At 36.6% G+C, this 26,193-nt stretch overlaps 1 protein-coding gene across 1 annotated transcript in view; it reads right to left on the bottom strand.

Moving 5' to 3' along the window:
- The window catches only part of TTN (titin), a 237,364-nt gene that overhangs the window by 74,411 nt on the left and 136,760 nt on the right, over window positions 1-26,193 (bottom strand). Inside the window, exons 165-214 of the mRNA XM_027678451.1 lie at window positions 25,705-26,100; window positions 25,223-25,498; window positions 24,715-24,990; window positions 24,424-24,563; window positions 23,825-23,951; window positions 23,477-23,740; window positions 23,103-23,369; window positions 22,703-22,966; window positions 22,023-22,162; window positions 21,771-21,897; window positions 21,385-21,651; window positions 21,019-21,285; window positions 20,307-20,573; window positions 20,078-20,217; window positions 19,005-19,131; window positions 18,115-18,257; window positions 15,684-15,807; window positions 14,564-14,830; window positions 14,318-14,415; window positions 14,008-14,176; window positions 13,644-13,910; window positions 13,222-13,488; window positions 12,852-13,130; window positions 12,351-12,759; window positions 12,123-12,247; window positions 11,762-12,028; window positions 10,903-11,172; window positions 10,444-10,746; window positions 10,019-10,321; window positions 9,477-9,664; window positions 9,280-9,394; window positions 8,431-8,715; window positions 7,987-8,138; window positions 7,703-7,850; window positions 7,431-7,608; window positions 7,218-7,339; window positions 6,832-7,119; window positions 6,442-6,738; window positions 6,137-6,323; window positions 5,445-5,560; window positions 5,056-5,355; window positions 4,513-4,812; window positions 4,320-4,425; window positions 3,118-3,314; window positions 2,707-3,012; window positions 2,338-2,616; window positions 1,627-1,926; window positions 1,220-1,522; window positions 749-1,117; window positions 349-651 (exon numbers count right to left, since the gene is read on the bottom strand). Of these exons, the coding sequence (XP_027534252.1) occupies window positions 349-651; window positions 749-1,117; window positions 1,220-1,522; window positions 1,627-1,926; window positions 2,338-2,616; window positions 2,707-3,012; window positions 3,118-3,314; window positions 4,320-4,425; window positions 4,513-4,812; window positions 5,056-5,355; window positions 5,445-5,560; window positions 6,137-6,323; window positions 6,442-6,738; window positions 6,832-7,119; window positions 7,218-7,339; window positions 7,431-7,608; window positions 7,703-7,850; window positions 7,987-8,138; window positions 8,431-8,715; window positions 9,280-9,394; window positions 9,477-9,664; window positions 10,019-10,321; window positions 10,444-10,746; window positions 10,903-11,172; window positions 11,762-12,028; window positions 12,123-12,247; window positions 12,351-12,759; window positions 12,852-13,130; window positions 13,222-13,488; window positions 13,644-13,910; window positions 14,008-14,176; window positions 14,318-14,415; window positions 14,564-14,830; window positions 15,684-15,807; window positions 18,115-18,257; window positions 19,005-19,131; window positions 20,078-20,217; window positions 20,307-20,573; window positions 21,019-21,285; window positions 21,385-21,651; window positions 21,771-21,897; window positions 22,023-22,162; window positions 22,703-22,966; window positions 23,103-23,369; window positions 23,477-23,740; window positions 23,825-23,951; window positions 24,424-24,563; window positions 24,715-24,990; window positions 25,223-25,498; window positions 25,705-26,100 (11,475 nt within the window). The remainder of the gene's footprint in view (window positions 1-348; window positions 652-748; window positions 1,118-1,219; window positions 1,523-1,626; window positions 1,927-2,337; window positions 2,617-2,706; window positions 3,013-3,117; window positions 3,315-4,319; window positions 4,426-4,512; window positions 4,813-5,055; window positions 5,356-5,444; window positions 5,561-6,136; window positions 6,324-6,441; window positions 6,739-6,831; window positions 7,120-7,217; window positions 7,340-7,430; window positions 7,609-7,702; window positions 7,851-7,986; window positions 8,139-8,430; window positions 8,716-9,279; window positions 9,395-9,476; window positions 9,665-10,018; window positions 10,322-10,443; window positions 10,747-10,902; window positions 11,173-11,761; window positions 12,029-12,122; window positions 12,248-12,350; window positions 12,760-12,851; window positions 13,131-13,221; window positions 13,489-13,643; window positions 13,911-14,007; window positions 14,177-14,317; window positions 14,416-14,563; window positions 14,831-15,683; window positions 15,808-18,114; window positions 18,258-19,004; window positions 19,132-20,077; window positions 20,218-20,306; window positions 20,574-21,018; window positions 21,286-21,384; window positions 21,652-21,770; window positions 21,898-22,022; window positions 22,163-22,702; window positions 22,967-23,102; window positions 23,370-23,476; window positions 23,741-23,824; window positions 23,952-24,423; window positions 24,564-24,714; window positions 24,991-25,222; window positions 25,499-25,704; window positions 26,101-26,193) is intronic.

Raw genomic sequence — 26,193 nt, 5'->3', positions numbered from 1 at the left:
AGTAATTAATAGTTTTTCTGCTCTTTTTCTTAGAAACTTTGAATTCTAACAGCAATCAGTAATCAAACTTGCAGTAGTTCTCTCTTTTGGTAAGAATACTCATCTATTAAACATAGAGAATGCCACTATTCAGAAGGTAATTGTTTTAAGTGTAAAGTTTTATGACAGTGATTGTCACTCTTAAATCTTTAATATTTTCAATAGTTCTCTCTATTTCAATGTGCAATAAATATCACATTGCTCAATTTTTTTCTGGGAAACATTCACCTAGATGAAGCTGAGTATTGTGAGAGTCTGTAGTTTTACACTGGTTTTCTGAAAAAGTTGTATTTCAAAATTAAAACTTACAGAAAGGATCTTTAGCTGTCATTGGTTTTGAAACACATGGTGGCCCTGCTCCAACTCTATTTTCAGCAAATACACGGAAGAGATATTCTTTTCCTTCAATCAGTTTTGTAACATGGAATTTGCAATGCCTGAGTGTTGCATTGACAGTGACCCAGCCCATTTCAGCTTTTGTATTGTCTTTCTTTTCCAGTACATAGTTTAGGATTTCACTTCCACCATCATCAAGAGGAGGTTCCCACTTGCATATAACAGAATTTTTCCTTATATCTTCAAATACAAAGTTGACTGGAGGCCCAGGTATATCTGTCAGTAAACCGAGAAAAATGATCAGTACTCATCATTTGCACTTCTTACCCAATACTCTGAACAACTAGGTGTTTTAAGAACATTCTTTACATACCTAACACATTGACTTCACATGAGGCTTTTGCAACACCATGATCATTTTCTACTTTAATTGTAAATGTGCCATGGTCAGCTCTGATGGAGTCACGAATTGATAGTACAGACTCCCCTTCTTTATGGTTGTCAACGCTCAAACGTTCTGGCAGTGACAGCTGGAAAGGTTTCTCTTCTTCAGCTTCACCCTTCTTCTTTGGTGTTGTTATTCTCTTTTTGATATCCTCTGGTCTGACAATTTCATCATTCCTCAGCCAAGTGATAGATGGGTAAGGTGACCCTGAAATATGTGCCTCAAGTATGATCTCATCACCTCTTTTCACTTCAAGGCCAGACTGTAGGTTTGCAGCAAGGAAGACTTTTGGAGCCTCTGTAATAACAGAGAATGATAAATAGAGCGTAGAATCTTCCAATATGTTTGAGGATGTATGGCAATACAATGAATACAAACATTCAAATTATTAATTCATACCAATAGGATCCACAGCTTTCACGAAAGGAGTAATCCGAGAAGGCTCACTGATGCCAGCAGCATTCTCAGCACGAACACGAAACTGATATTCCTTTCCTTCCTCGAGGCCTTTCACTGGATAAGTTAGTAAGGGTACCAGATAGTCATTGCATCTCTCCCACCTCTCTTTGCCCTTCGCAAGCTTTTCTATTATATAGCCCATAATTTTGCTTCCACCATCAAACAGGGGTGGTTTCCATGTAAGTGTTACTGATTTTGATGTTGGATTATGGACCTCAAGGTCAACAGGTGGATCTGGAGGCTCTGTAGAAGAGTAGATCAAAAGAAAGGTCATATGAGAAAAGAAAGGATGAAGATATTAGTTAAAATTCAATTTCCTAGATTATTTGATAATAAGACAAACTTACGTTTTGGGTCTTCTGCAATGATTGGGTTTCTTAGTTCAAGATAATCGCCTCCTCCAATCTTATTGACAGCTTTAACACGGAAGTAATATTCGCAGTTTGGGATAAGGTCTTTGACTTGCCATGAAAGTTTATTTTCACCAGACATGACTGGGATGTATGTTCTACGACCTGCTTCTCTGCGTTCTAGAACATAATGCAAAATAGGAGTACCGCCATCGAAGTCTGGAGGTTCCCAGGATACTTTGCAAGAATTCTTAGTTACTTCGCTTGCCTTGATGTCTTTACACTGTCCAGGTGGACCTGTTTTAAATAAGAATAAAAAATTAGTTAACTAAATAGATGGGAAAATGTATTCATATAAATATGAAATCATGTCTTTGCTTTGCAGAAAGCAGACCAAGACCACAAATGTTGACTACACACCATGTATATGAATTTGTTCCCAAAAAGAGTCAGAATTCTTAAAACATTTTTATATTTATATGATAATTATTCAAAATAATTGGGCTTTGAGGAGCCACTGAATAGTTAGAGCAACTTGCGGTAATGTTTTTTCATGGGATTTTGTAACATTAATGACAATCTACATGTGTCTGAATTGAAGTGATTTGTCCACCTGGCAGAAAAAATATCTTTCTAGTCCTTTCTTCTGTCAGCTGCAGGGCCCAAATGAAGATAAGTATATTTCTTGGAAGGGAAGAATCTAGTTACCTATGACTTTGACATTGACTGAGCCAGTTGTTGATGCCAGCTTATTCTCCAGTGTGATAGTATAAACACCAGCATCAGCATGAACACTGTCTACGACTTCGAGCAATGCAGAGGTGTAGTCACTCTTCATTGTTGTTCTGTCACCAGCTTTCAACTCTTTGCCATCTTTGTGCCATGTTATAGTTGGGGATGGAACAGCTCTGAAGGGTATAGGGATACTTAATTTCTGTCCTTTAACAACAACAATGTCACGAGTTTGTAGATCAATGGTTGGATTGCCTGTAAAAGTAAGTATAATATTACTAGAAAGTTGCCAAACACCATTTTTTTCTTATGCAGATCTGAAGAAAAAAAGGAATCTATTCTTACAGTCTGGGTCTTTGGCAACGACTTTTTCTGAGATGTCTGATGGCTCACTAGCTCCAACAGCATTGACAGCTCTGACTCTTAGCACATATTCCTTGTCTGGAACCACACCTTCCTCCACTTTACATTTTAAATCTTTTATTGGACGAGAATTGATTCGCATCCATTTTTCTGTTCCTGCTTCACACATCTCAACATTATACCCAATGATAGGACTTCCACCGTTCTTCTCAGGAGGTTTCCATGCAATGCAAATGTGATTTCGGCCTGCATCTGTGACATGTAAATCCTGAGGAGGTGAAGGAGGGCCTGCAGAAATGGAAAAGTTATTGTGTCATTTTTCTCTCAGAATATCTGTTCCACACAGTACACTACTTCTATAATCCATACACTGTATATTTTACTACTACTTACTTGTTGGATCTTCAATATGAATGAGGTCAGTTGGTTCACTGGGATGACCACAACCAGCTTCATTTTCTGCACGAACCTGGAACTGTACATCTGTACCTTCAATGACATCTGTCACTCTGAAATTGCAATCTGGACCAGCTGTCTTGCCAGCTTTTACCCAGCGAGTGGCCAGTTTTTCTTTCTTTTCAATAACATATCTGAATAAATTGGGGAAAATACTATCAGGCACTTGAAATAAGGAACACTTCAGACTTCTTGTTCAAAAAAATAGATAAAAAGAGATTAGAAGAGGTTGGACAGTGAATAGCAAAGAGAGTCATGAGTGATAGATTCAATGAACTTTTCTTCACGCATTAGTCACTTAGTCCTAGTAGGTCTCAGCCCCTATTAGGGCTGACATCACTGACAAACTCAGGTCTGAAAGACAATACCTGAACTGTGTTCTGTGTTTTAGAACTGAACTAAACTGTATTTTCAGATTTGAGAGAGCTACAGAGGCAAAAGAACCTCCAAGCTATACTTGTGTCTTTGCTAGTTTGGATCTCAGTGGTTAGTCCATTGAGAATATTTGTAGATATTATTACTCAGCTATCAAAATTCTGCTTAGGACAGGCTATGGCACAGTAATGCAAATTAAGTGACTTATGTTGCTTCAGGCAGATCTCTGAACTTGTCTATTTCTTTAACTTGAGAGGAAAAATCAAAATATAAACACGAAAAATCCAACTGGCATTCAAGGTGAATTTCAGAGTACAGATACTTTAGAAACCAAATTAAAAGACAAGTTAGAAACAACCTAGAAGACTTAGACAGTCTGTTTGAAAATTGTTATAAAGAATAGAATGAACAGAAAAGAGGTGAGGCTTCATTTTAGCTGAGTGTATACAGTCTGAAGGAGAAACTAAGCAGAAGGAAAATGCAACAATATTACTTGATAGATGAGTCTAAGTGGCTACACAGATAAGTCTAAGGATGTTGACACATATTCATTGTCCATGCACATTACGTATTTTATTTGCATAATTTCCACATTTTAAAATCAAACCCTTAACTGCTTTGACCACATGGCTTCTCTTACATCCATCTACCCCTTTTTCATACAAAATTTGTCCATTTAAAATTTAAACGTTTTGAGAGAAATGTCTTAATTCATTAAAAGATTTTCATCTATAGGAACCTACACAAACTTAAAATGACCTTACCTTTGAATCGGTCTGCCACCGTCATTCTTAGGTGGTTCCCATTTCAAGTCAACATGACCTTTTTTCACTTCAACTATTGTCAGGGCATATGGAGGCCCTGGGGTTGCTAAAACAGAAAAAAGACACACATTAGAAGACTAGGAATTCATTTTACATGAGCTACTGATCACTCAGTAAGCAAATCAAAACTTACTGAAAGTATCTTTAGCAAGCACTGAGTCTTCAATTTCACAATAGTCACTCTGTCCAACGGCATTTTCAGCAGCCACACGGAACACATACAATGAGCCTTCAGTCAGCGGGCTCACTGTGTACTTGGTATCTTTCACTGTTGTATCAACTGTCTGCCAACCTTTTCGCCTTACATCTCTTTTCTCAACAATGTAGTTGGTAATTGGGGAACCCCCATCTTTTTCTGGTACTGTCCATTTAAGATCTGCTGTGTTTTTAGTAATATTAATAACTTCAAGCCAGCGAGGTGGTGAAGGAGGATCTGCAAAATAGAAAAAGAAGGTAAACCAGGTCATTGTAATTTCCATGAAAGATCTTGGAAGCCAGGGAATACACCTAAAGTATTAAAACTTTGTATTTTCTGAGCTGAAGCAAGGCAAATTTTAATATTTCATAAGCTTTCAAATAGTTTGTTTGGTACCTACGGAAACAGGCAGACATGGGGCTTTTTTAATGACAGAAACAGTCTATTTGCAGTAGGAGCACATTCTGAAACAGTACTCACAGAGCCTCTCCTTGCACAGCACAGGGTCACTGGGTTCACTAGGCTCACTCTCGCCAGCCTTGTTCACAGCTCTTACACGGAATGAATATTCTTGTTTCTCCATAAGATCTTTCAGGAAGTGTTCAGTTGTGGGAACTCCTTCAGCCACTCTCACCCACTCATCTGTTCCAGTCTTTAACAGCTCAATGACGTAAGATTCAATCTTTGCCCCTCCATCATGTTCTGGCTTTGTCCAGTTCAGGGTCAATGACGTCTTGCCAATATCTTTCACAGTGGGCTTTCCAGGAGGCCATGGTGGATCTAGACAAGAGTTCAATATTAATTATGTGATTGAAAACAATTTTTGTTGTTGTTGCTAAATTAAACTATTAAAAATGTGTTTATTATACCAATTGGATCTTTCACTAAGATTGGCTCTGTTTCCTTGCTTGGTTTTCCAGGTCCTGCAAGATTCTCTGCCAAGACACGGAACTTATACTTCTTCTTATTTGTAAGACCTTTAACTCTGAAAATAAGAATTAAGCTTGATTAAACCAAAGCTAGATATTAATTCATGTTTAAAATATTATTCTCTCTATTCTTCATATCACAGTTTACTTGGAAAATCTGAAAATACCTAAATTACTGCTAATGATGTTTTATGAAATGTTGAACATTTGAAATAGGCATATTGTCGACAGTAAATAGAGAATCATGGGACAAAAATGAGTATTATAAGAACATCTTGCATTTTTGCATGTTCTATATTTTTTTAGTTAATTAGAGTACCAGCAGAAAAAAACCCAATTTTTTGGTTTGATACTTGAGATGGCTATATCTGCTATTTTAGAATATCTTATGAATAATCACATAGCACAGAAATTATTAAGTATAACATTTAAAAATTAAAATACTTAACTAACTCTGCTGTAAAGACATTTCTCTTTAAAACTAATTATGAAAAAAGTATGCCACTAGATGGTAGCTGAATCAAAACTTATGGAAGTTAGGAAAAAAGAGTAAGAACAATGTAAAACTTATTTAAAAGACTACTATTTCTGTCTCTATGACATATTTAAGCTTAAATTGACTGTAGTCTTACTTGAATGTTGTATCTTTCACTGGCATTTTATTGCATTTTATCCATTTATCCTGCTCAGGATCGTATCTTTCAACCCAGTAGCCAGTTATGGGGCTGCCACCATCTTCATCTGGTTCATTCCATGTTAAAGTGACTGAATCTTTAGTGACCTCTGTAGGCTTGAGACCTGTTGGAGGGCCTGGTGGATCTGTATAAATTAATTAATTAAAAACAAAAACAAAACAAAAAACCAAAACCATCAGATGTGGGCTTTTTTCTCCCTATTAAAATATTATGAAAATTTAACATTAATTTAATTAACTAACCAAATGAATATTTGGCAATGATGGGGTTACACTGTGCTGGCTCCCCAATACCATACATGTTCTCAGCACTGACTCGGAACACATATTCTTTATGAGGAGTTAAGTTGGTAGCTCTGAATTTTGTATCCTTAATAGTTGATGACAACTTATCCCATATTTCACTGTCTGTAGGTCTTTTCTCAAGGACATAGTTGGTAATTTTAGAACCCCCATCATCTCGTGGAGGATTCCATGTTAGAAGGCAGGATTCGTTTGTGATTTCTGATACATCAAATGCAGCTGGTGGACCAGGTTTATCTGTAGAGGATAAGATGTGAAAGTTAATCTTCTGCTTGCATACTTCAGTACATTACTAATTATTCATATAAACAACATAGAATACATGCATACCGAGGACATTCACTTCAACAACAGCAGTAGCACGTCCACTGGAATTTACAGCTTCTATAATATAGGTTCCACTGTCACTCCTTTTGCTGTCTGTAATGGTCACTGTAGACTGATTAGGCTGGCTTTCAATGGTGATTCTGTTGTCAGGTCTCAAAATTTTGTCAGCCTTGGTCCAAGTAATCCGGGGCTCAGGCTTTCCAGTTACTTTAGCTGGTAGCTCAATTTTAGTTCCAGCTTTCACAGTAAGTCCAGCAAGAAGCTTCACATCTAAGAAAATTTCTGGAGCCTCTGATTTAGGAGAGAATAAAAATGTTTATATAGAAACAGTATTTCAGAGACTGGTAAAAAGAAAGCAGCTATTGTAATTCAGCAGGCGAAGTAATTACCTTTTGCATCAATGGCCTGAATATCATCAGTTGGCTTGCTTGGCCTACTGGCTCCTATTCTGTTCAGAGCCTTAACCCGATATGCATACCACTCTCCTTCCAGGAGCTTTGTTACTTCCATTCTGTTTAAAAAAAAAAAAAATCAGATATTTAAAGTGATGATGATGGCATAGTTAGTTGAAAAGATGTTTCTACTGATGTCAATTTACTTACTTTGTTTCAATAACAGGCTCCCCACATATCTCCCACTTGTCTGTGCCACGTTGGGATTTTTCTACCAGATAACCCTTAATGCGGGCACCACCATCAGATTTTGGAGGCTCCCAGGTTAGGAAGATTCCTTTTGATGTTGGATTTCTCCATTTAACATTTTCTGGTGGGTCAGGTACCGCTATTAAAAATTAAAACATATTTTGTTTTTACATCTTATTTTGAAGAAAATCAGTAAAATTTCAGAAACAGAAAATTAGCAGCAATATGCTCACTTGCTGGTGTTGACATATTTACAGGTTCATCAATGTATGCAGGTTCTCCAGGGCCACATTTATTGCATGCAGAAACTCTAAACAAATATTCTTTTCCTTGGGCGAGGTCAGGTACAGTGAACTCATGGTCAACAATATGATCCATAACCTGAAGACCAGAAAGGTTCCAATGTGTTTTTAAAATTTATTTCCAAAGAGTGATTACCAATATAAGACACAAAACTCAGTAGCACATGTGGAAATAATATAGCAATAGAAATTCAAATGAGAGAGAATGAACTTACTTTGCTCCATGTTTTCCGGCTTACTTCACGTTTTTCAATTACATAGCCAGTAACTGGACTTCCACCATCATCTTCTGGAGGTTCCCATGACAACTGTACTGTAGTCCTGAGTACTTCTAAAACTTGAAGTTCTTGTGGTGCACTTGGAGGAGCTAGAAACCATAGAAATTCCATTAATTATTTTGTAATTGGTGTTTGATAGATGATGTCTATGTAATATATCTGCCAGAAGACTTAGTCTTGTTAGTCATTCTTCCTTAAACAGTAAAACCAGAAGGTTGAAAACCAGAAAAGACTTTTTTTGAGGATGGGTTTCTAGTTTTTAGTTATATTTTAATGTACTTGTTTTACTGGATATTGTGAGATTTCACATTGTTAAGCTAATTAGATTTTAGCACGAAAAATATGGAATGTTATTGCTAGAATATATACATGTCCACTCACCAATGACATTAACATTAATTTCTCCTGAAACAGATGACACAGGATTTTCTAATGTTAAGTAATAAATTCCCTTGTCTGGACGTTCACTCGGAGTAATTACAAGTTCTGCAAAGGAGGCAGTGGTCTTCATTTTTACACGATCACCCTCTTCTAAGACTTGGTCACCAAAAGACCAGGTGGCAGTTGGAACAGGATAGCCAGTGATGGGAACACGGATCTTGATTGGCTCTGGAACAATAACTTCCAGCCCATCTTTAAATGCACTTAGGTCCATTGTAGGTTCAACTGGAAAAAGTGGAAAATGGATTCTATGAAATATTTTCTGTTGTTATGAATATGGGTAATGATAGTTGTGTTGAGAGGCTGATTCTGATTGTATCTCAGTTTTCAAGGTGGAGCTGCCCAGGCCTAGCTTTGGCTTATCACTGCCTACCTGTGCTAACTAAATGCCTTTTTTTTTTTTTAGAAATATGTAAGATGATAAGGGAGATTAGCATTACCAAGTAGGATATCTAATTTCCCTTTAATGCAAGAACTATGTATTGTTTAATTTTTTTCCCCCAGAGGTCTTCTCTGCCTTTCTCTCTTTCTGTTATCTCCCATCTTCCACAAAGCTCGGTCAGGAGACAAAAGGTCGTGCCTTCCTCCTCAGGCAACCTAATAGGCCTCTACCTAATAGTACAGATAATTATCTGAAGAATTCATAATGAAGGAGAAATGGCTCATAAACTCGAATGTCTAAGGTGTGACAGTTATCTGGTGAAAAATCGTCACATATTACCCACAAGATGCTCTTTAATAATGTGCCTTATCTGATTAATTGTCTGTAATAACTAGCATATGGCTTACCAAAAGTATCATCTGCAGTTAACGGCCCAATAGCCTCTGCTGGGTCAGACACACCAGCTGCATTTTCTGCTGAGACTCTGTAGTAATAACTGGATCCTTGTTTCAATCCAGTTACCTAAAAAGCACAAATAATATTTTACTAACTCATATTAAATATGATCTATACATTTTAAGTGTTGATGAAGAGGACATCATACCTTAAAAGTAAGAGCAGGTACTAGTTTTGGGTTACAACGAATCCACTTGTCTGTTCCTTCTTCTTGCCTTTCAACAATATAGCCCAAGATTGGACTTCCTCCATCTTCAAGAGGAGGTTCCCATGTGAGCTGAACTGATGACTTAGTTTGATCTGAATGCTCAAGGTTAATGGGAGGACTTGGTCTCTCTGAAAAAAAATTGCAACAAATACATTTTTGCCACTGATAAAGAAGTATCATTCTGCAAATTAGCTATTTGTATCTTACAGTACTGTTTCTAAAGCCTTTGCATAGCTTTTTCTCAACCAAAATTCTAAACTGAGTTGGATCCTAACTTCAGAGCAAAAATATTTGGAGTTCTTACTGAACCAAATGGTAACAAGGTACTCCTGTTTGGAGGCAAAAGTAGCCAAGATCTAGCTGTACACAGTATTTGCAGCACATGCATTTCTCCACTGAACTTTTGTGCACTCATGGCATAAACATCCAAAATGTCCCTGTCTCATACTGCAATCACAATCACGCATACTTTGCATACTTACCAATTGGGTCCATAATTTTTACTGCACGTGTAGCAGGACTTGGTTTGCCAACTCCAACCATGTTTTGAGCTCTTACTCTGAAGAAATATTCTTCATTTTCCACAACATCAGTCAGGAGAGCTGAGAGTTCATCAGCTCCTGTGGTCATAGTTGGCTCCCATCTGATGGAACCTTTGTTACGCAGTTCAATAACATAGCCAGTTATCGGAGATCCTCCATCATACTCAGGTGGTTCCCAGCTAAGTGTGGCTCCAAACCTGGTCACATCACTAACTTCTACATTTTGAGGAGGACCAGGAACATCTGCATTTTATTTTAGGGAGAAAAAAGAAAAACAAAGTATGTGGGTTTTACCCATTGTTAGAGTTTTTACTGCTTTTTATACACTGCTGTCAAACACTGATTTTTTGATAACTTCTACTCACCAAATTTGCTCTTAGCTTCCACAGGTGTGTCTGTTTCCACTGGCTCACCAGTACCCACTCTGTTGCGTGCACTAACACGGAAGAGATACTCAACTCCTCCTTTTTGAAGTCCAGTAACAGTGTATTCACAATTTTCAGCACGATCTGTGACCGTAATCCAGGTTTTACGCTTAATATCGCGTCTTTCAACAACGTAGCCTATGATTTTACTTCCACCATCACTTTCTGGTTCTTGCCAGGCAAGACCAACTTCACCATCATAAGTTTCAGCGACTTCCAAGTTTCTAACTGGACCTGGAACATCTAATAAAGATATGATAATATTTCAGTATTTCAGGGCATTGCCCCCCCCCCCCCCCCCGCTAGAGAAGAGGAGGCCAAGCTTCTCCCTAGGGGCAAGTGAAAGTTATGATTCTATGAAATAAATTTAAACAGGGTTTTAATAATAGAAGTACTTACCAATGACCTCTACATTGATGAATGCTTCTGCCTGCCCATGTTTGTTTCGAAGCACAACCTTGTACCTTCCCTTATCTGATTTCTTTGCTTCAAAAATTTTGAAGGTAGTGCAGTCAGTTGTTGTATCAACAGTTGTTGTGGGCAGACCTTCCCCTGCTTTTGACCATTCAGCTTCTGCTCTTGGGTAGGCATCATATGGGACAGTCATAGTTAAAGGCTTCCCAACATCAACCACAAGATTTTGATCACCAGTCTTGATTTTAGGTGCAGCTAAGAAAGATCAATGTGACAAGTAAGCTATAAAGATGAATATGACTTGCACATATATATATATATCTATATAAAAATCATATGTTTGTGTAGTCAGCAAAGATGCTAACATAGAGAAGTAAAAGGAGCTGTGCAAATTCTAGAGGAAATCCTTCTTAGACTCATTGGACAGCTCCAGAGAAAGAAATTCAGCTGGTTGATATACTGTATTGTGTTCTCCTATAAAATGAGGATAGAGAGAGTTGCTTTTTGAGCATTAATTTAATTATTTTATTGGTCAGTCCTCTAAAGCAGACAAATTAGGAATTAAATGTCTCATATGACTGAAATAAGTAGGCCAAATAATTTCCATGTTTTATTAGTGACTTAATGAAAAGGTTCTTTGGTATTGACATTGAAAAGTGACCTATATTTTCCTCAACAGTTGGACCAGCATGGTATAATAAAAAATAGTTTTTGCTTGAATTATAATTCATATAGTTTAACAGACTTGCACTTTTCTCAGGCTGATTGTGTATTCATTTTAGTTCAACTCTTTAAAAGGACAAAAATCAATTTACTTGAACAGTTAATTCACTAAGCAACTTACCGGCTAATTCAAGCTTAGCTCTAGCTTCCTTATCTTTGGCGATAAATCTGTATTCCCCTTGGTCACGGGGCTTTATCTCGCAAACCTGCAGCCTGTGGACCTTCCCTTCACTCATCATCTGATGTTTGTCACCTTGGATGATAATCATGTTGTTTCTCAGCCACTTGACCTCCACACCGTCTTTGTTCAATTCAGCCATGAAGATGACATCTGCACCAGGAACTTCATAAATATCTTGTGGTGGTCGGATAATCTCAACAGGGATTTCTGAAATAAATGGTAATTAATTGGTGTTATTTGTTTATTGTTTCTACTATTATTAAACAAAGAAGAAATAAATCCAATTCGATTTTACAAATACCTTCAACAAAAAGTCTTGCCCTAGATCTCCTGTCATCCACTCCACAGGAATATTCACACTCATCATCTAATCTACAGTCTTTTATGATTAATCGGTGCAGATTTCCATCCTTTTCAAACTGGTATCTTTATGGGGGAGAAAAATAAGTGGTATTTTAGCTTCCAGACCAAGCAACAAAGTAAAGCAAGCACGTTTAACACATTAACAAGCATAATAAAATGTACATACTTTTTGCCTTCTTTGATTTCTCTTCCATTTCTGTACCATTTTACACTGACTTTCTCTTTGGAAAGCTGGCATGTAAAGACAGCATCATCAAATTCAGTGACAGTCTGGTCCTGAAGATGTTCAGTGAAGTCTGCTGGTGCTTCTGTGATGAGAAGCTCTGCAACAGATTTGTCTTGTCCAGCAGTAACAGTGTATTCACCTTCATCTATAAACCCACAGTCTTTAATGATCAATGAGTGTTTGAATTTATCAATTTTGTACAAAATGCGCCTGTCGAATGTGATCTCTTCGCCATTCTTTGTCCATTTGAGAGTTGCATTAAGGCGATTGACTTTGCACCAGAATGTGACAGTTTTCTTTTCCATGGTCTCAATGTCTTCAAGGGGCTCAACAATTCTGAGATCCTCCTCTGTTATGACAAAAAAAGCGAACATTTTTATATCCTCATATGAAACTGACTGTAAATGATGAAACAATTTTAATACAGTGCAAGAGATTTACCTAATACTGTTAAGGCAGCAGAGCTTTTGACCTGTTCACCTCTCTGGTTTGACAGTGCAATGCTGTAGGTAGCTTGATCTTTCAGCTCTGCATCTCTGATTCTGAGAGTGTAAACTAAACCCTTCTGAACAATAATGTACTTTGCACTATCAAATATTGCCTCGTCATTTTTGTACCACTTCTCTTTGGCACCTTCTTTATTAACTTCACAGTGGAAGATAACTTCTTGACATTCATTAACTTCTTGGTCCTTAAGGGGAGTTATAATTCTGAGTTTTTCTGAAATTGAGAAAACAGAAGAAATAGAACATCATGTAGTATAAGGAGTGCAACAAAACATGCACCTACGTATTGATAAAATAAAGCTTACCAATCACTCCTAAGTGTGCTGCAGCTTTAGCTTCACCAACCATGACGCTATACATTCCTGTATCTCCTAGAATAGTGTCTTTAACCACAAGTGTTCTCTTCTTGCCATCTGAAATGATGTCGTACTTATCACCAGGCTCCAGGACTGTGTCACCCCTCAGCCACTGTACTTCAATGGCCTCTTTGGATACTGTACAGACAAATTCAGCTTTTTCTCCTTCAAGCACCTCAAGATTTTGTGGTCTGGTAAGAAATTCTGCTGCAAGTTCTGAAAGAAAACATTTTTGCAGATATGTATAATTTTATTTTATTTTTACTTGTGAAGGGAATAAACCAAATTGTGTATTCTTACTGTTTTTGAAATATTTTTAATTTTATTCTTTTTTTTTTTCCAGAAAACAAGGCCACCAAAGTAACACTTACCGTGTACAGTAAGTTTTCCTGTTGTACTAGAGCTTGGGAGCTTGCAAGTATATTTGCCAGCATCTTCTGGATGAGCATTATGTATAAGAAGAATTCTCTTTCTACCATCAGAAATGTGTTCAAATCTACCACCATCAGGCACCTCTTCATCTCCTTTAAGCCAAGTAACTTCAGCATTAGGCTTTGAAACTTCACAGATCAATTTTACAGTGTCATTTTCATTTACTTCAAGATCAGGAAGATTTTTTGTGAAAACAGCCTCCTCCTCTGCAAGAAGAATTTTGAAAGATGATTAAAGCTTGCCATAAAAAACCCCTCAAATTTTTTATTTTTCACATATTAGATTGTAAAACACTGTGTTTACCTATCACTGTAAGTAGGCCTGAAGTACGAGCTGTTTTTGCTTCACAGGAATATTCAGCTTCATCATCAAAGACACATTTATTGACAACAAGAATGTGTTCTGCACCTTTGGAAATTATATCATACTTTTTGCCTTTTCTGATTTCCATGCCATCCTTAAACCACTTCACCTGTTTCAGAACAAATTAACATGGTTATTAATAGTAACATACTCGTAATAGATTTCAGTTGTGTTTTCTTTTATAACTACATAATAGAGTTGTCTCCATTAGTTGAAGGAGTTACTGAGACTAAAAAGTATTGTTATTGACCTTGACACCTGGACGAGAAATTTCACATTCAAACCGAGCAGATTGTTTTTCTTTAACCTCAAGGTCAGTTAGAGGTTTCAGGAACTCGACACGAATAGCTGTAAGAAAAAAGAAAATTTTTAGCAGAGGAAAGTCTACAGTAGAGAAGAAAAAAATTGCTGACACTGATATTATTATTAGTCATAGACACTAGTACATAGCTTTTATAGCACCTAGACATTTTGTAGAAAACTGTAAATTACTCACGTTCTACATTGAGAAAACATGATGTCTTAAAATCCTTAGCATCACAGCTATATGTTTTTGCATCGTCCAGTGTGCAGCCATGGATGATGAGTTTTCTGACCCTGCCATCAGAAATTATGTCATACTTCTTTGATTTGTGAATTTCTTCTCCATTTTTGAACCATTTAACTTTTGCATTTTCCCTGGAAACTTCACATTCCAGTATTGCAGTGGCCTCCTCTTCAACAGTCTGGTCCTCGAGTGGTTTAGTAAATTCAACAGGGGGTTCTAGAAGAGACAGATGGATTTTTTGATAGAAAAGATCTAAATGATAGCCAGTCTTCTGCTGATACAGAACAGTCCCATGCTATTTACTAATTTTGCTTGACTGAATAATCAAAAAGGCTCTTGTATGTCTCTGCTGAAGGTTTTTTAAAACTTTATTTTTAATGCACAGGCATGGTTAATTCTGTTAATTTCCTCATTTTCAGCCTACTGTAAGATTAGACTGAATGATATCCTTATCCATGGGGTTTTTAATTACGAATCATCACAAAGCCTTCCAAATGAGTTTCTTTAGCTGAACCATACCCATGTCATCTCAGTGACTCTAAAATTACACTCTGACTTTAGAGGATTTTTTTTTAAGTTTTTTCTTGAATTACTGGATTAGCGTGTGCCCTTTTTTTATTTCTTAATATTACACAGTATGCAAGTGTACAAGTGGGTATACAGACAATGTTATATCCCTTGCCTGATGGTACAATTATGTTCTCATAGGTTTCTTGATATTCCAAAGAACAGAAAAAGTCACTGAGAGCCATAAAGGCCAGTATTTGTAGGGCCTCTTGAGGCCAATTGAATGTTCAAGTCTGCAATAAAGCCCTAAAAGTCCTAATGAACTGGTTCATCTCCCACATCTCATACATTTTCAGTATTTTCCCCTTTCTTGAGCTTTTCTGTGAAGCACAGAGATTTTTAACTAGGTGGCTTTTTTAATAAGGAAAGTTATCTACTCATCCAATATCATATGTATGATCCTACTCATTTGATATATGGTGTATATTCACATCCTATTCCAGGGTGAATAATGAATGGACCATTAATACTGATTATAGTTTAACTAAAATGACTGACTTACCTTTCACAAAGAGATTTGCTTGAGTTCTGAAATCTTTTGCTGTCAGTGATACCTCTCCTGCATCTGTTAATTTGACGTCTCTCAGAACAAGTGTGTGAACTCTCCCTTCAGCACGTGTCACAACCTTAAAAAGTAAATTTAAAACCCCTTTGTAATTATCTACAACAAATATTTAAGAAATATTTCATGAAATAGCATTGCTATTTATTATCTGTGGAGTTTGGTTGCCCACTTTTATATGAAATTTTGATACTTTCCTCTTGTATATACTAGATATAGCTCAATCCTCAATGCTTTGAGGATTTTGAGGCCGACTTGAGATCGTGTCTATTTTGAACAGATAAAAAATAAGCAAATCTATGGGGAAAAGTTCGTATTACTGCTGGCTACATCTAAAGTAAAAACTTACAGATATAAAGAGGTTTGGCAGCCCACACACACACTCTTCTTGAAATGCAATTTTGACTTTACATTCTGCCTAAAAGACTAATTTTTGTGCAGGAACTATTTTGTAATCATGGTTTTGTATTGGGCTACTCCTACAAAAACATCCCTTTTCTCTAGGAGTGGACCTGGGGGTCCTGGGGGATTCAAGGACACATCCTGCACTGCAGCCATCAAGAGGACTGCTACTTATTCATGCTGTAAATTTTAACACAGCTCTTGAAGAATTCTTTTTATCTATTTTCAGAGAAGTATGTGATTAGGTAGTAGTTGCCGGTTTAGAAAAATAAAGGTGAAAAGCAAGCTTCTGCTAAGGAACAAGAATAAAATAATGAGTTGCTTTTGAGAAGGCAGCCCCTTTTGTTTCAGAGTGAAGGAAGGAAGAAAGAGCCTGTCCTTCCTCCCAAATGGTCACTGTGCCCCTGAAAACTCTCTCTAGTGAGTATTCATCTGAAAGACACTGAGATGAAGCCAGATGTATATTTGACCAAGATAAAGGGCAAAGATAAACAAAGAAATCACTTCAATCAATAAAGGTTATATCTGTGCAGCTGAAAAGGTTTGAATTAGCAACAGCTAAAATGAAACACTTCTACAGTTAAATGATTGTTGAAGAGAGTTGTAAATATGTTTCAAGAGACTATTTTAAATGGGTAGAAAGTGATACATTAAGTAAATATATGGTTTACTCTCAATTTCTTCTTGATAAAATTTCAACTGAAGTCAAATGACAGTTTTGACTGTATATGTAAACTGAATGAAAATCTCAAATTTTTTTTCATGTAATGATAGCTCAGAAACATAGGACCAAAATAATGTTCTATCATACAGAATATGGAACATAAAATATTTTTTTTCCTAGGCAGTAATAACTATCAATTCTCTGTGCTGATCAATAGTTTTTCACATTTTTATTCTGAAACTCAGAAATAATTACCTTGATTTATTTCATGCCTCATCTGCTGACTTTCAACTTTGTTTATCTGTCCTTAAATACTCTAATAGGGTCCCCTATCACCATGATCTGGTTTTTTTCCCCTATTTCTATATTCTATTTCTTTTATGAAATAATTTTTATTTATGCAAATTTGGTGAAGCTTAGAAAGATCTATCAAAACCTGAAAATAATACGTCAAAATTTGTATTTAAAAGGACAGAAAATCTATACCAAAGCATTATTAGCAGCATTATTACAGGTTCTGAAACTTTGCTCGGTCATGTAATGCCTTGAAACTTTGCTTTGTGTGAGGTTTCCAACTTCTATTTTCATTTGCTTTATTTTCTTTAGGCCTAGTATGTAAAAAAGAAGTCTTAAACCCAGTAATAATTCTGTACATTTCTTAATTTATTTACTTATGTTTCTTTATTTATTGCCCCTACCATTAACTTTAAATATTAAATTGATTGCATTCCAGGCTGCTCAGATCTCAGAGTTAAGAGCCAGCACTTGATGAAGGGTTAAAAATAGCTAGTGAGAAGTGCTTGACAAGCAAATCTGCCCAGAGAGTTATCTGGAGAGCCAGAACAAATGCCTGAAATGGAATTTGAATCCTCTTAATCCCCTTATATGCAGAATTGGACTGCAACTCAGCATTCAGGAGGAAAAAAAGCTTTTCCTGATAGCACCTTTCAAAATCCTCTCACTGTAATCACAAGTAACCTGAGCAAAAAGTATTCAGTATCCCTGTGGCTGAGTCTCCAACAGAATCAGACACAAAATCACTGTTGTAATGATTGATATTTTGAAACCTTAGTTTCCCTTTGTATAACAAATACTTGTAGTATTCCAGAATACTGGAATTTCTGGAAAAAAAATTGCTATATCTGATTTAGTGAGGATTTACCATTTGGCACAGTAGCACTACAATATTGCTGTGCCTTAGTACTTCTACTGGCAGAAAGTAAATAAGAAATAAAGAAGGGGAAGAGACTTGAAAGAGAAGAAAGAGGAGGAAACATGAGGAAAAGTAAAGTTTAGTTTCTTTACCTTATCACTGGGCTCCAATTTCTTTCCTTGCAGGAACCACTCTACTGGGATTCCCTCATAAGAGAGTTCACAATCGAAGGTTGCTGATTCCCCAGCTGTCACTGTTACATCCTTGAGGGGTCTCAGCAAGCCAATTACTCGAGCTTGGTAAGGAGAAGACATAATTTTCAGATTAGTCACTTCTACCCAAGAAAGAGCTGCTGCTGCCCTTATGTACTAATCTCCATGGTGGCTTCCCTCAGGAGAGACAGACATCGCTATGCTGCTCTTTAAATTCCCTAAATAGAAGAGGCCACCCTGGGTTCTTAGGGGAGGGCTGGTCACCTACAATTTCCTATTTGCAGAGCGTGTTTCTTTAAATTGAACAAGGTCAGCAAGAAAGTTGCTGTGCATCTGTCTCCCTGCCAAGCCTTGCATGCCTGTTGCTAGATAAGGCATGTGTTTTCCAAAATAGCGAGGGCTAGGATTGGAGTGGGAAACAAGTGGTCTTCAACCATGTAGTCTGTCCCTGTCCATCAAGCTCTTCACCCTATCCCCAGATATCACTGTTATCCTATCCTCTCCAGTTAACATGATACTTTCATGCAGTAAAGCCTTTGCTTGCAATAGTTTGATTTCATAACAGCATATCAAGCCAGACCATGAAGCAGCCTTCAAGGCCATCTCCTGATTTTTAATTCTCCTATACAAATAAATTATATACAAGGTTAAAAAACATATAGGACGTTCCTAAACTAAAAAATTAAGATGACTTGAGTAACTAATCCTTGAGTTGTATTCTTGAAAGGATCACTGGGGATGCAATACACTATAGAGATTTTCCACTCATTCCCAAGAGGGAATGAGTACCATGTTTTCGCTTTATTAATTTCAGTTTAAAAGACACTTACGTTTCACTCGAAGGTGAGCACCAGACTTGGCATTTGCTGCTTGGAAATCTACTCCACCAGCTTGATCTAAGCGTACATTGTACAGTGTAAGGAAGTGCTTTTTGCCTTCTTCCTTGATTTCACATTCCTGCAAAAATAGAATTGAAACAATTTTTTTGTACTCCTCACCACAAGAGCCCCTGCTTTTCCTCATACCATGCATTTGTTTTCGTCTTCTCCATTCACAAACTTAGGCCCACTGCCACATGAAATACACCTTAAAAACATTCATTCATAGGCCTTTCCTTTCAAAGTCTCTTCCTAATACAGTCTGCTTCCTCTTTGAAAGAAAGAGGCACCACATTTGTCTGCTGATTAACTAGCCAATATATCAATATGTAGATCAGTCAGAGGCCTAGTTGCCCTAAGGGAACTAGAAATTGTTAAGCCTGTGCTGTGACCTTTACTTGAAAAGACCTTTCCTTCTCTTATCCAGAGACTGATTTCACGGAACTTCTGATCTTTGTACATTATTCACATTAGTACCGTTACATCAAGGAATTGCCAAATTATTGCCAGTTGTGATTGTATTGTTTCTTTATTTTCCAGATCCTTTCATCAAGGAATTAAGAATATTTGATTAAGCTCTATACAATTTTATACTAATTTGAACTGTCACAGAAATGAAAAAGAATTTGAAAATATGATCTACATCTATTTAAACCAAACATAACTCAAAAATTGAGGCAAATGCAGGCAACACAGAGTTTGTATTTTTAAATGCCATTATGTTTAAGTGAATTATACAAGGTCTTTGCACTTTGGATACATGATTGTTAGGGACTAGTAATAGAGAATATACCTATTTATGTAAAATAATTTATGGTTTAGCCATTTTATATAACATTTTGGATTAAGTCTGTACTACATTTTAAAAGTTATTAATGAAAAAAACCAGTATTTTTATTACAATAACCCTTATTGAAAGCATAAAGAGATTGTTTCTAGTTTCTGAAGCCACTCTCTCCCTTACACCCTAGCTCCCTGCAAATTGTTGAGACATACATAAAAAACATCCTGAAATATTTGCTTACAGCTGATTCAGTAAGGGGTTCTCCTTTTAGCTTCCAATTTCCATGGACACCTTCCTCGGAGATTTCAATGTCAAAACGGGCAGTCTCTGTCTCGATCACCTCCACACTGTATAGTGGTCGTACAATCTCAATATCCCGGTCTGCAGAAAAAAAAAGTGATTGACTCCCTCAATGCCTAGCAGATCCCACAAGGTCTCTACTACAGAGCAGCCCACTAAAATCACCATACCTTCAATATTGAGTTTAGCAGAGGTTTGATCAGTACCACAGTCACAAGTGTACTGTCCAATGTCTTTCTTCAAAGCTTTCTTGAGAATAAGGATTCTCTTTTTACCATCAGCCTTAATAACAACATTCTTTGATGCAGTAATTGGATTGCCATCCTTCAGCCATTTCACTGGGGCATCTGCTTTGCTGATTTCACATTGTAAGATTACTTCATCTTTCTCTACAGCAGTGTAATCCTGCAGCTTCCCAGTGAAGTAAGGGTCTCCCTCTGCAAGCAAAAGTTAAGATGTTTCAGTCTGAAGTTTTAGTCTTTCAGAAAAAAATAATTAGTTTCTACCATAAAATACATTTCTTGTTTATGTCCTGCAAGAAGGATTAAATATAGTCCTTATAAATATTTCACAGGTCTCTTGTAAGAAGGAAAACAAGAAACATCTAAAAACCAATTCTTTTTCTTTTGATGTTCTAGGAGTTTCAGAGCACTGTTTAAGTTATCTAATAACTAACTTTGCAAGAGTTGCTTGAAATTTTAAAGTTATTTTAATCATCCTTTGTGAATAGGAAAACAGAGACCCAAAGAAGAAAAACAAATCGTAAAATTTTCAAAATCACATGTAGATTTAGGCTAACCCCAAGAATTTCTGATTGTCATTTTTTATAAATAAGACTCTTCTGACAATATACATCAGGTAAATTCTTTTGAGTATTCTTACCAAGAACAGTGAGTTTAGCTTCTGAGGATTTGCCCATAGCTTCTACTTTAATCTGAGAAGTGTCATCAATAGTAAGATCTTTGATTGTGAGTGTATGGAATTTGCCATCATCTGTCATTGAAACCACTTTGCTGGTATGTAGTCGTTGGTCATTCTTGAACCAGGCAACAGAGATATTTTCATGGGAGAGTTCCACAGTGAACTCTGCAGTTTCTCGTTCCTTTTTGGTTACATCCTTGAGAGGAGTAATGAATTTCAGGCGGATACCTATAACAAAGTAACATTTCATTAACAATAACATCATCAATAAAAACTATTCAAGTACTATGATGCAAAACTTTCCTGGGAAGGCAAAGTATAACAAACCTTCAATAATTAGCTTGGCACTTGTTCTTTTATCCTCAGCTTCAAATGTATATTTAACTTCATCCTCAAAGGCAACAGATTTAATAATCAGAGCATGCTTTGTTCCGTCTGAAACAATTTCAAATCTTTCATCAGGAGTGATCTCTTCTGTTCCTTTTAACCAGCGGAAAGTCTTGGGTTCTCTGGATACCTCACATTCAAACTTAGCTTCATCCTTCTCAAAGACCTTCACATCACTTAGTGGAGTGATAAAGATGAGAGGTAATTCTGAAATCAAAGGAGAGATCTTTCAGATCAGTGATAGGTTCATATAGAACTTTCTGATGCTAGATTTGTTCTAATGCCCTGAAACACACGTGGAAATATTGGCCAAATGCAGACTGTACCTTTCACTTTCAGATTAGCAGCACTTTTAGCATTAGCAGCTTGGAAAGACACTTCTCCAGTCATATCAAGGTTGCAGTTATGAAGGACAAGGATATGCTTCTTCCCATCTTCAATGATTTCACAGTCCTGGTGATAAAGAAACACCACCCCCCCCCCAATATGAATATTATAAGAAATCACCAAAAAACCATTATTATTAAATAAGGTTTTTTGCTGTAAATTATGGTCTGAAAATAAAGAAGTAAGCTTACAGGTGAAGGTGTTAGGGTTTCTCCCTTTAGCTTCCATACAGGATGGACATCAGGCTCAGAAATTTCAATTTCAAAGCGTGCTGTTTCACCAACAAATACCTCCACTCCATACAGTGGACGCTCCACTTTAATTATGCGAGCTAAAATAAAAAAAAAAATCAAAAGTTTGCATCTGTTTACTCACAAACTCCATGCCATAAACATGTAATATTGGAAAGGATCTCAACTCTCTCCCTATCCCTTCTTTTGGGCATTCAAATGCTATGACCAAAAAGTGTTTATCTAACCTCTTTTTAAAAAGCTGCAAGTTTTGGCAGTCTACAGCATCCTTCTATAATATGTCTGAAAATTTAGTTATTTTTAGTAAGAATATTTTTCCTCATAACTAACCCAGATATCTGTTACAGTGAACTAAACTAACTGCTTTTTTTCCTTACTGTAAATTGACATAGAGACTAATATATCATCACTGTCTTTACAAAAGCCATTTATATATCCTCAGATATATTGTCTCTAGTAAATACTTTTAATAATTGTAAATCTAGATATTTCAGCTATTCATTGTGACAGCATGCTTTTTATGGGTACATTTTTGGTCTTGTACTCTAGAGAGTGTCTGTCTGTCTACACCATGTTACAGAGGTTTCAGTACCTTCCTTAGCTAAGACATGATAACTTACACTCAACGCGGATATTAGCGCTTGTCTTGTCGGTTCCACAGTCACACTCGTAAACACCCTTATCAGTCTCTGCAGCCTTCTTGATCTTCAGGATACGGCGCAAACCATCCGTTTTTATGGAAATTCTGTTGGAAGCTACTAGTTCTTCACCATCTTTATACCATTTTACTGGCACATCTTTGCTAAGTTCACACTCCAGAGTAATATCATCTTTCTCTACAGCACTGTAGTCTTGTAACTTCACAGTGAAATATGGATCGGCCTCTACAAAAGGCATAGTGGATATGTAAAGGTAAATTAGTAAAATGAATTTACTAAAACATCAATATTTTGTCCCTTTCTACTTATAAAAATTGTTAATACATATCATATAGCATATTTTAAATTATTTATGTATTACCTAAGACTTTGAGGTTGGCTTGTGTGTTCATGTCCTTGACTACGGCCTTTATTTCAGAGATATCATCAAGTGTTACTTCTCTCATTTCTAGTTTATGAACTTTGCCTTCTGAAGTAATAAAAACTGTTCTGCTTGTATGAAGTCTCTTGTCATTTTTGTACCATTTCACTGGCATATCTTCATGAGAAAGCTCAAACTGAAAGTGAGCTGTTTCCCCTTCTTTCACTGTTTGATCCTGTAGAGGTGATATGAACTTCAGCCTCACACCTGTAATGTAGACACATAAATACCATCAGAAAAAAGACTAATGTAGTTCTAAAAGATAAATTCTTCAGCAATTTTTTTAATTCTTTTGTTCATAAGAAAATACTTGCCTTCCACAAACAGTCTTGCTGTGCTCTTCTTGCCATCAACTTCAGCAGTGTACTCTCCCTCATCATCAAACTGTGAATCATTGATAACAAGAATATGCTTCTTTCCATCTGCAATGATGTCAAATTTTTCTCCAATCTTGAGTATATCAGTGCCCTTAGACCATATAACATTGGCTTCTCTGGTAAGGACACACTCAAACCTTGCCTGGCGCTTCTCAGGAACAGTAACATCTTTCAGGGGCACAGCAAAGTCCAATTCAATTTCTAGAAGCAAAACATAATGTAATTTGTAATGTGCTCCATGTGAACTCTGTTTAAGCTGGTATCACGCTCCATGGTGCATCATACCTTTTACTGTCAGGATAGCTGTAGTAACAGCGTTAAGTGCCTGATAAAGGACTTCACCAGCTTGCTCTAACTTGACTTTGTGCAAGGTTAGGAAGCGTTTTCCTCCTTCAGCTTTGATTTCACATGTCTGGAGAGATGATAGAGTTTGGTAAATACAATGCCAATGCCTTACTGCTAGGTTTTTTAATAAAAGACTTTATAAACATTTTATATGCAGTAAAGAGTCAGGGAGAAAGACTTAAATTGCTTTTCCAGGAAAGTTAACACTTTCACTCAATAATTTAAAAATGGAGTAAATGTATTCAGTGTTCCACACTTCTTTAGAATGCCAGAATAGCTTCTACAATGTATGTAGGATATTTCTATTATTGTTTGAATTACATGCTGAAATCCCTTAAGAAAATGAAGGCTTTCAAAACTTAGCTTTTATGGCATATAATCCTTACTTTAGAGAACCAGTGTTTTTTAATCAACATAAGGCTTAGCCTTTCTATGTTCTGGACTGAGTAGCAATGACAGATCTTGCCATAAAGACTCAAGGAACCTGTTCACAGCGTTTAATTTAAATAAATTGTGTTGTAAAATTCAAGGATGCTTACAGGTGAAGGTCTCAGGATTTCTCCTTTCAGCTTCCATTCACCAGGAATATCATCCTCAGATATTTCTGTATCAAAGTTTGCTGTTTCTTTCTCATAAACTGTAACATCCTCTAATGGCTTCAAAAGTTCAACTTCACGTTCTAGAATGCACAAATGAACACATATATAATTAGGTCAAGTTTTGATAGAGCTTTATAATAATTCAGGTTACCTCTTTTTTTTATTCAGATGTTTTTCAACATTGGCCTATGATCTGATTAAATATAATCCAAAAAAAAAAAGATTTCTCACCACCAAGGGTCAGTTTAGCTGGGTATCTGCGACCTTCAACTTCCACTGCATATTCTCCAACATCAGCAGGGCCAGCATTCTTGATTTTCAGGAAAATTTTATTTCCTTCTTTCAATATTTCTGTCTTGTCAGTGGGTTCAGCAGGAATTTCCTCATCTCCTTTAAACCATTTAATGTTTGGTGTATCCTTGACAATGTCACAGCTGAAAGTAGCTGTTCCTTTTGGTTTAACATGCTGGTCTCTTATGGGTTTTACTAACCAGTCCCTTATAACCTCTGCATGACGAAAAGTTACATAAGAATACAGCTTAATAGACTTTTACTAGAAATAGATGTGTCATAAAAAGAAGAAATAGAACTAACAGATTTTGTATTACAACAAGTTTTTAATAGCTGTAAAAATCTTATCTGTCCATTTATATTGTAATACTAGGAGAAAAAACTTCCCTGATTTTAAAATAGCCCAAATATCCTAGAGAGAAAAGAGAACATGATTTTGATTGCTTACCTACTACCTTAACACAAGATGAGCACGACAGCTCAGAGTCTTCCACAGTAACAGTGTAAGTGCCAGCATCAGCATCATCTGAATCAGTGACCGTGAGAGAATGTGACAAACCAATAACACCCAGAGCAAATTTCCCAGGCTTGGCTTTGATGATCCTACCATCCTTTCTCCAGACCACATTTCTTTCTTTGTTAAGCTCACACGTCAAGTACAGTGGCTGGCCTTTAATGACAGTAGTTTCTTCTTCAAGTGTTTTCACAAACCGCACTGGGAGTTCTGTGGGAAATACATCATTTTGAATTGTTCAATTATATACAGAACATGTATATAATTGAATATATATAATTATATAATAATATGTGTAGCAATTGAGAGAAACAAAAGGATGCATCTACCAACTACTGTAAAATTACAAAGCACCAGTTCTTCTAGCTTGAGGAGTAGCTAGCCTAAATTATTGATAAATTTGAAACAGGGAATACCTTCAACAATGAGCTTGGCTGTAGAGGTCTTCTCTTTGTTCCCCAGTCGTAATACACAAGTATATTCACCAGCATCAGACAGCTGGACATCAATAATATGCAGCTTCCTATCTTTGCCATCAGCAATAAACTTGTGTTTTGGGCTCTCTCGGATGTTACTTCCATCTTTCATCCAGCTGGTAATTGCAGTGGATGGTGAAATAAGGACTTCAAAGATTGCAGAAGACCCAACAGACTCAGCTTCTTTTAGCACTATATCTTTCATCTCCTTGACAAACTTCAGTGGTACAGCCTTAAGTTGGTAAGTGAATGGAGGCTCTTCAGGAGGTTTTTCACCACCACTGCCTGGCCTGAGTTTCCTTCTTTCTGCATCTGCTGGTGAAGGTGTCTTCTTGGCTGTAATTCAGATTCAGAAATGAATAAACTAATCCTGATTCATTGCTTTTGGTTACAGGTTAGGCTGATTTTGGTTGGGGGAGATGTAATAGC

This window comes from Neopelma chrysocephalum, unplaced genomic scaffold (assembly GCF_003984885.1).
Source record: "Neopelma chrysocephalum unplaced genomic scaffold, ASM398488v2 Primary Assembly neopelma1_44, whole genome shotgun sequence".
Taxonomy (NCBI): Eukaryota; Metazoa; Chordata; class Aves; order Passeriformes; family Pipridae; genus Neopelma; species Neopelma chrysocephalum.
This window is presented reverse-complemented; position numbering and strand designations above follow the sequence as displayed.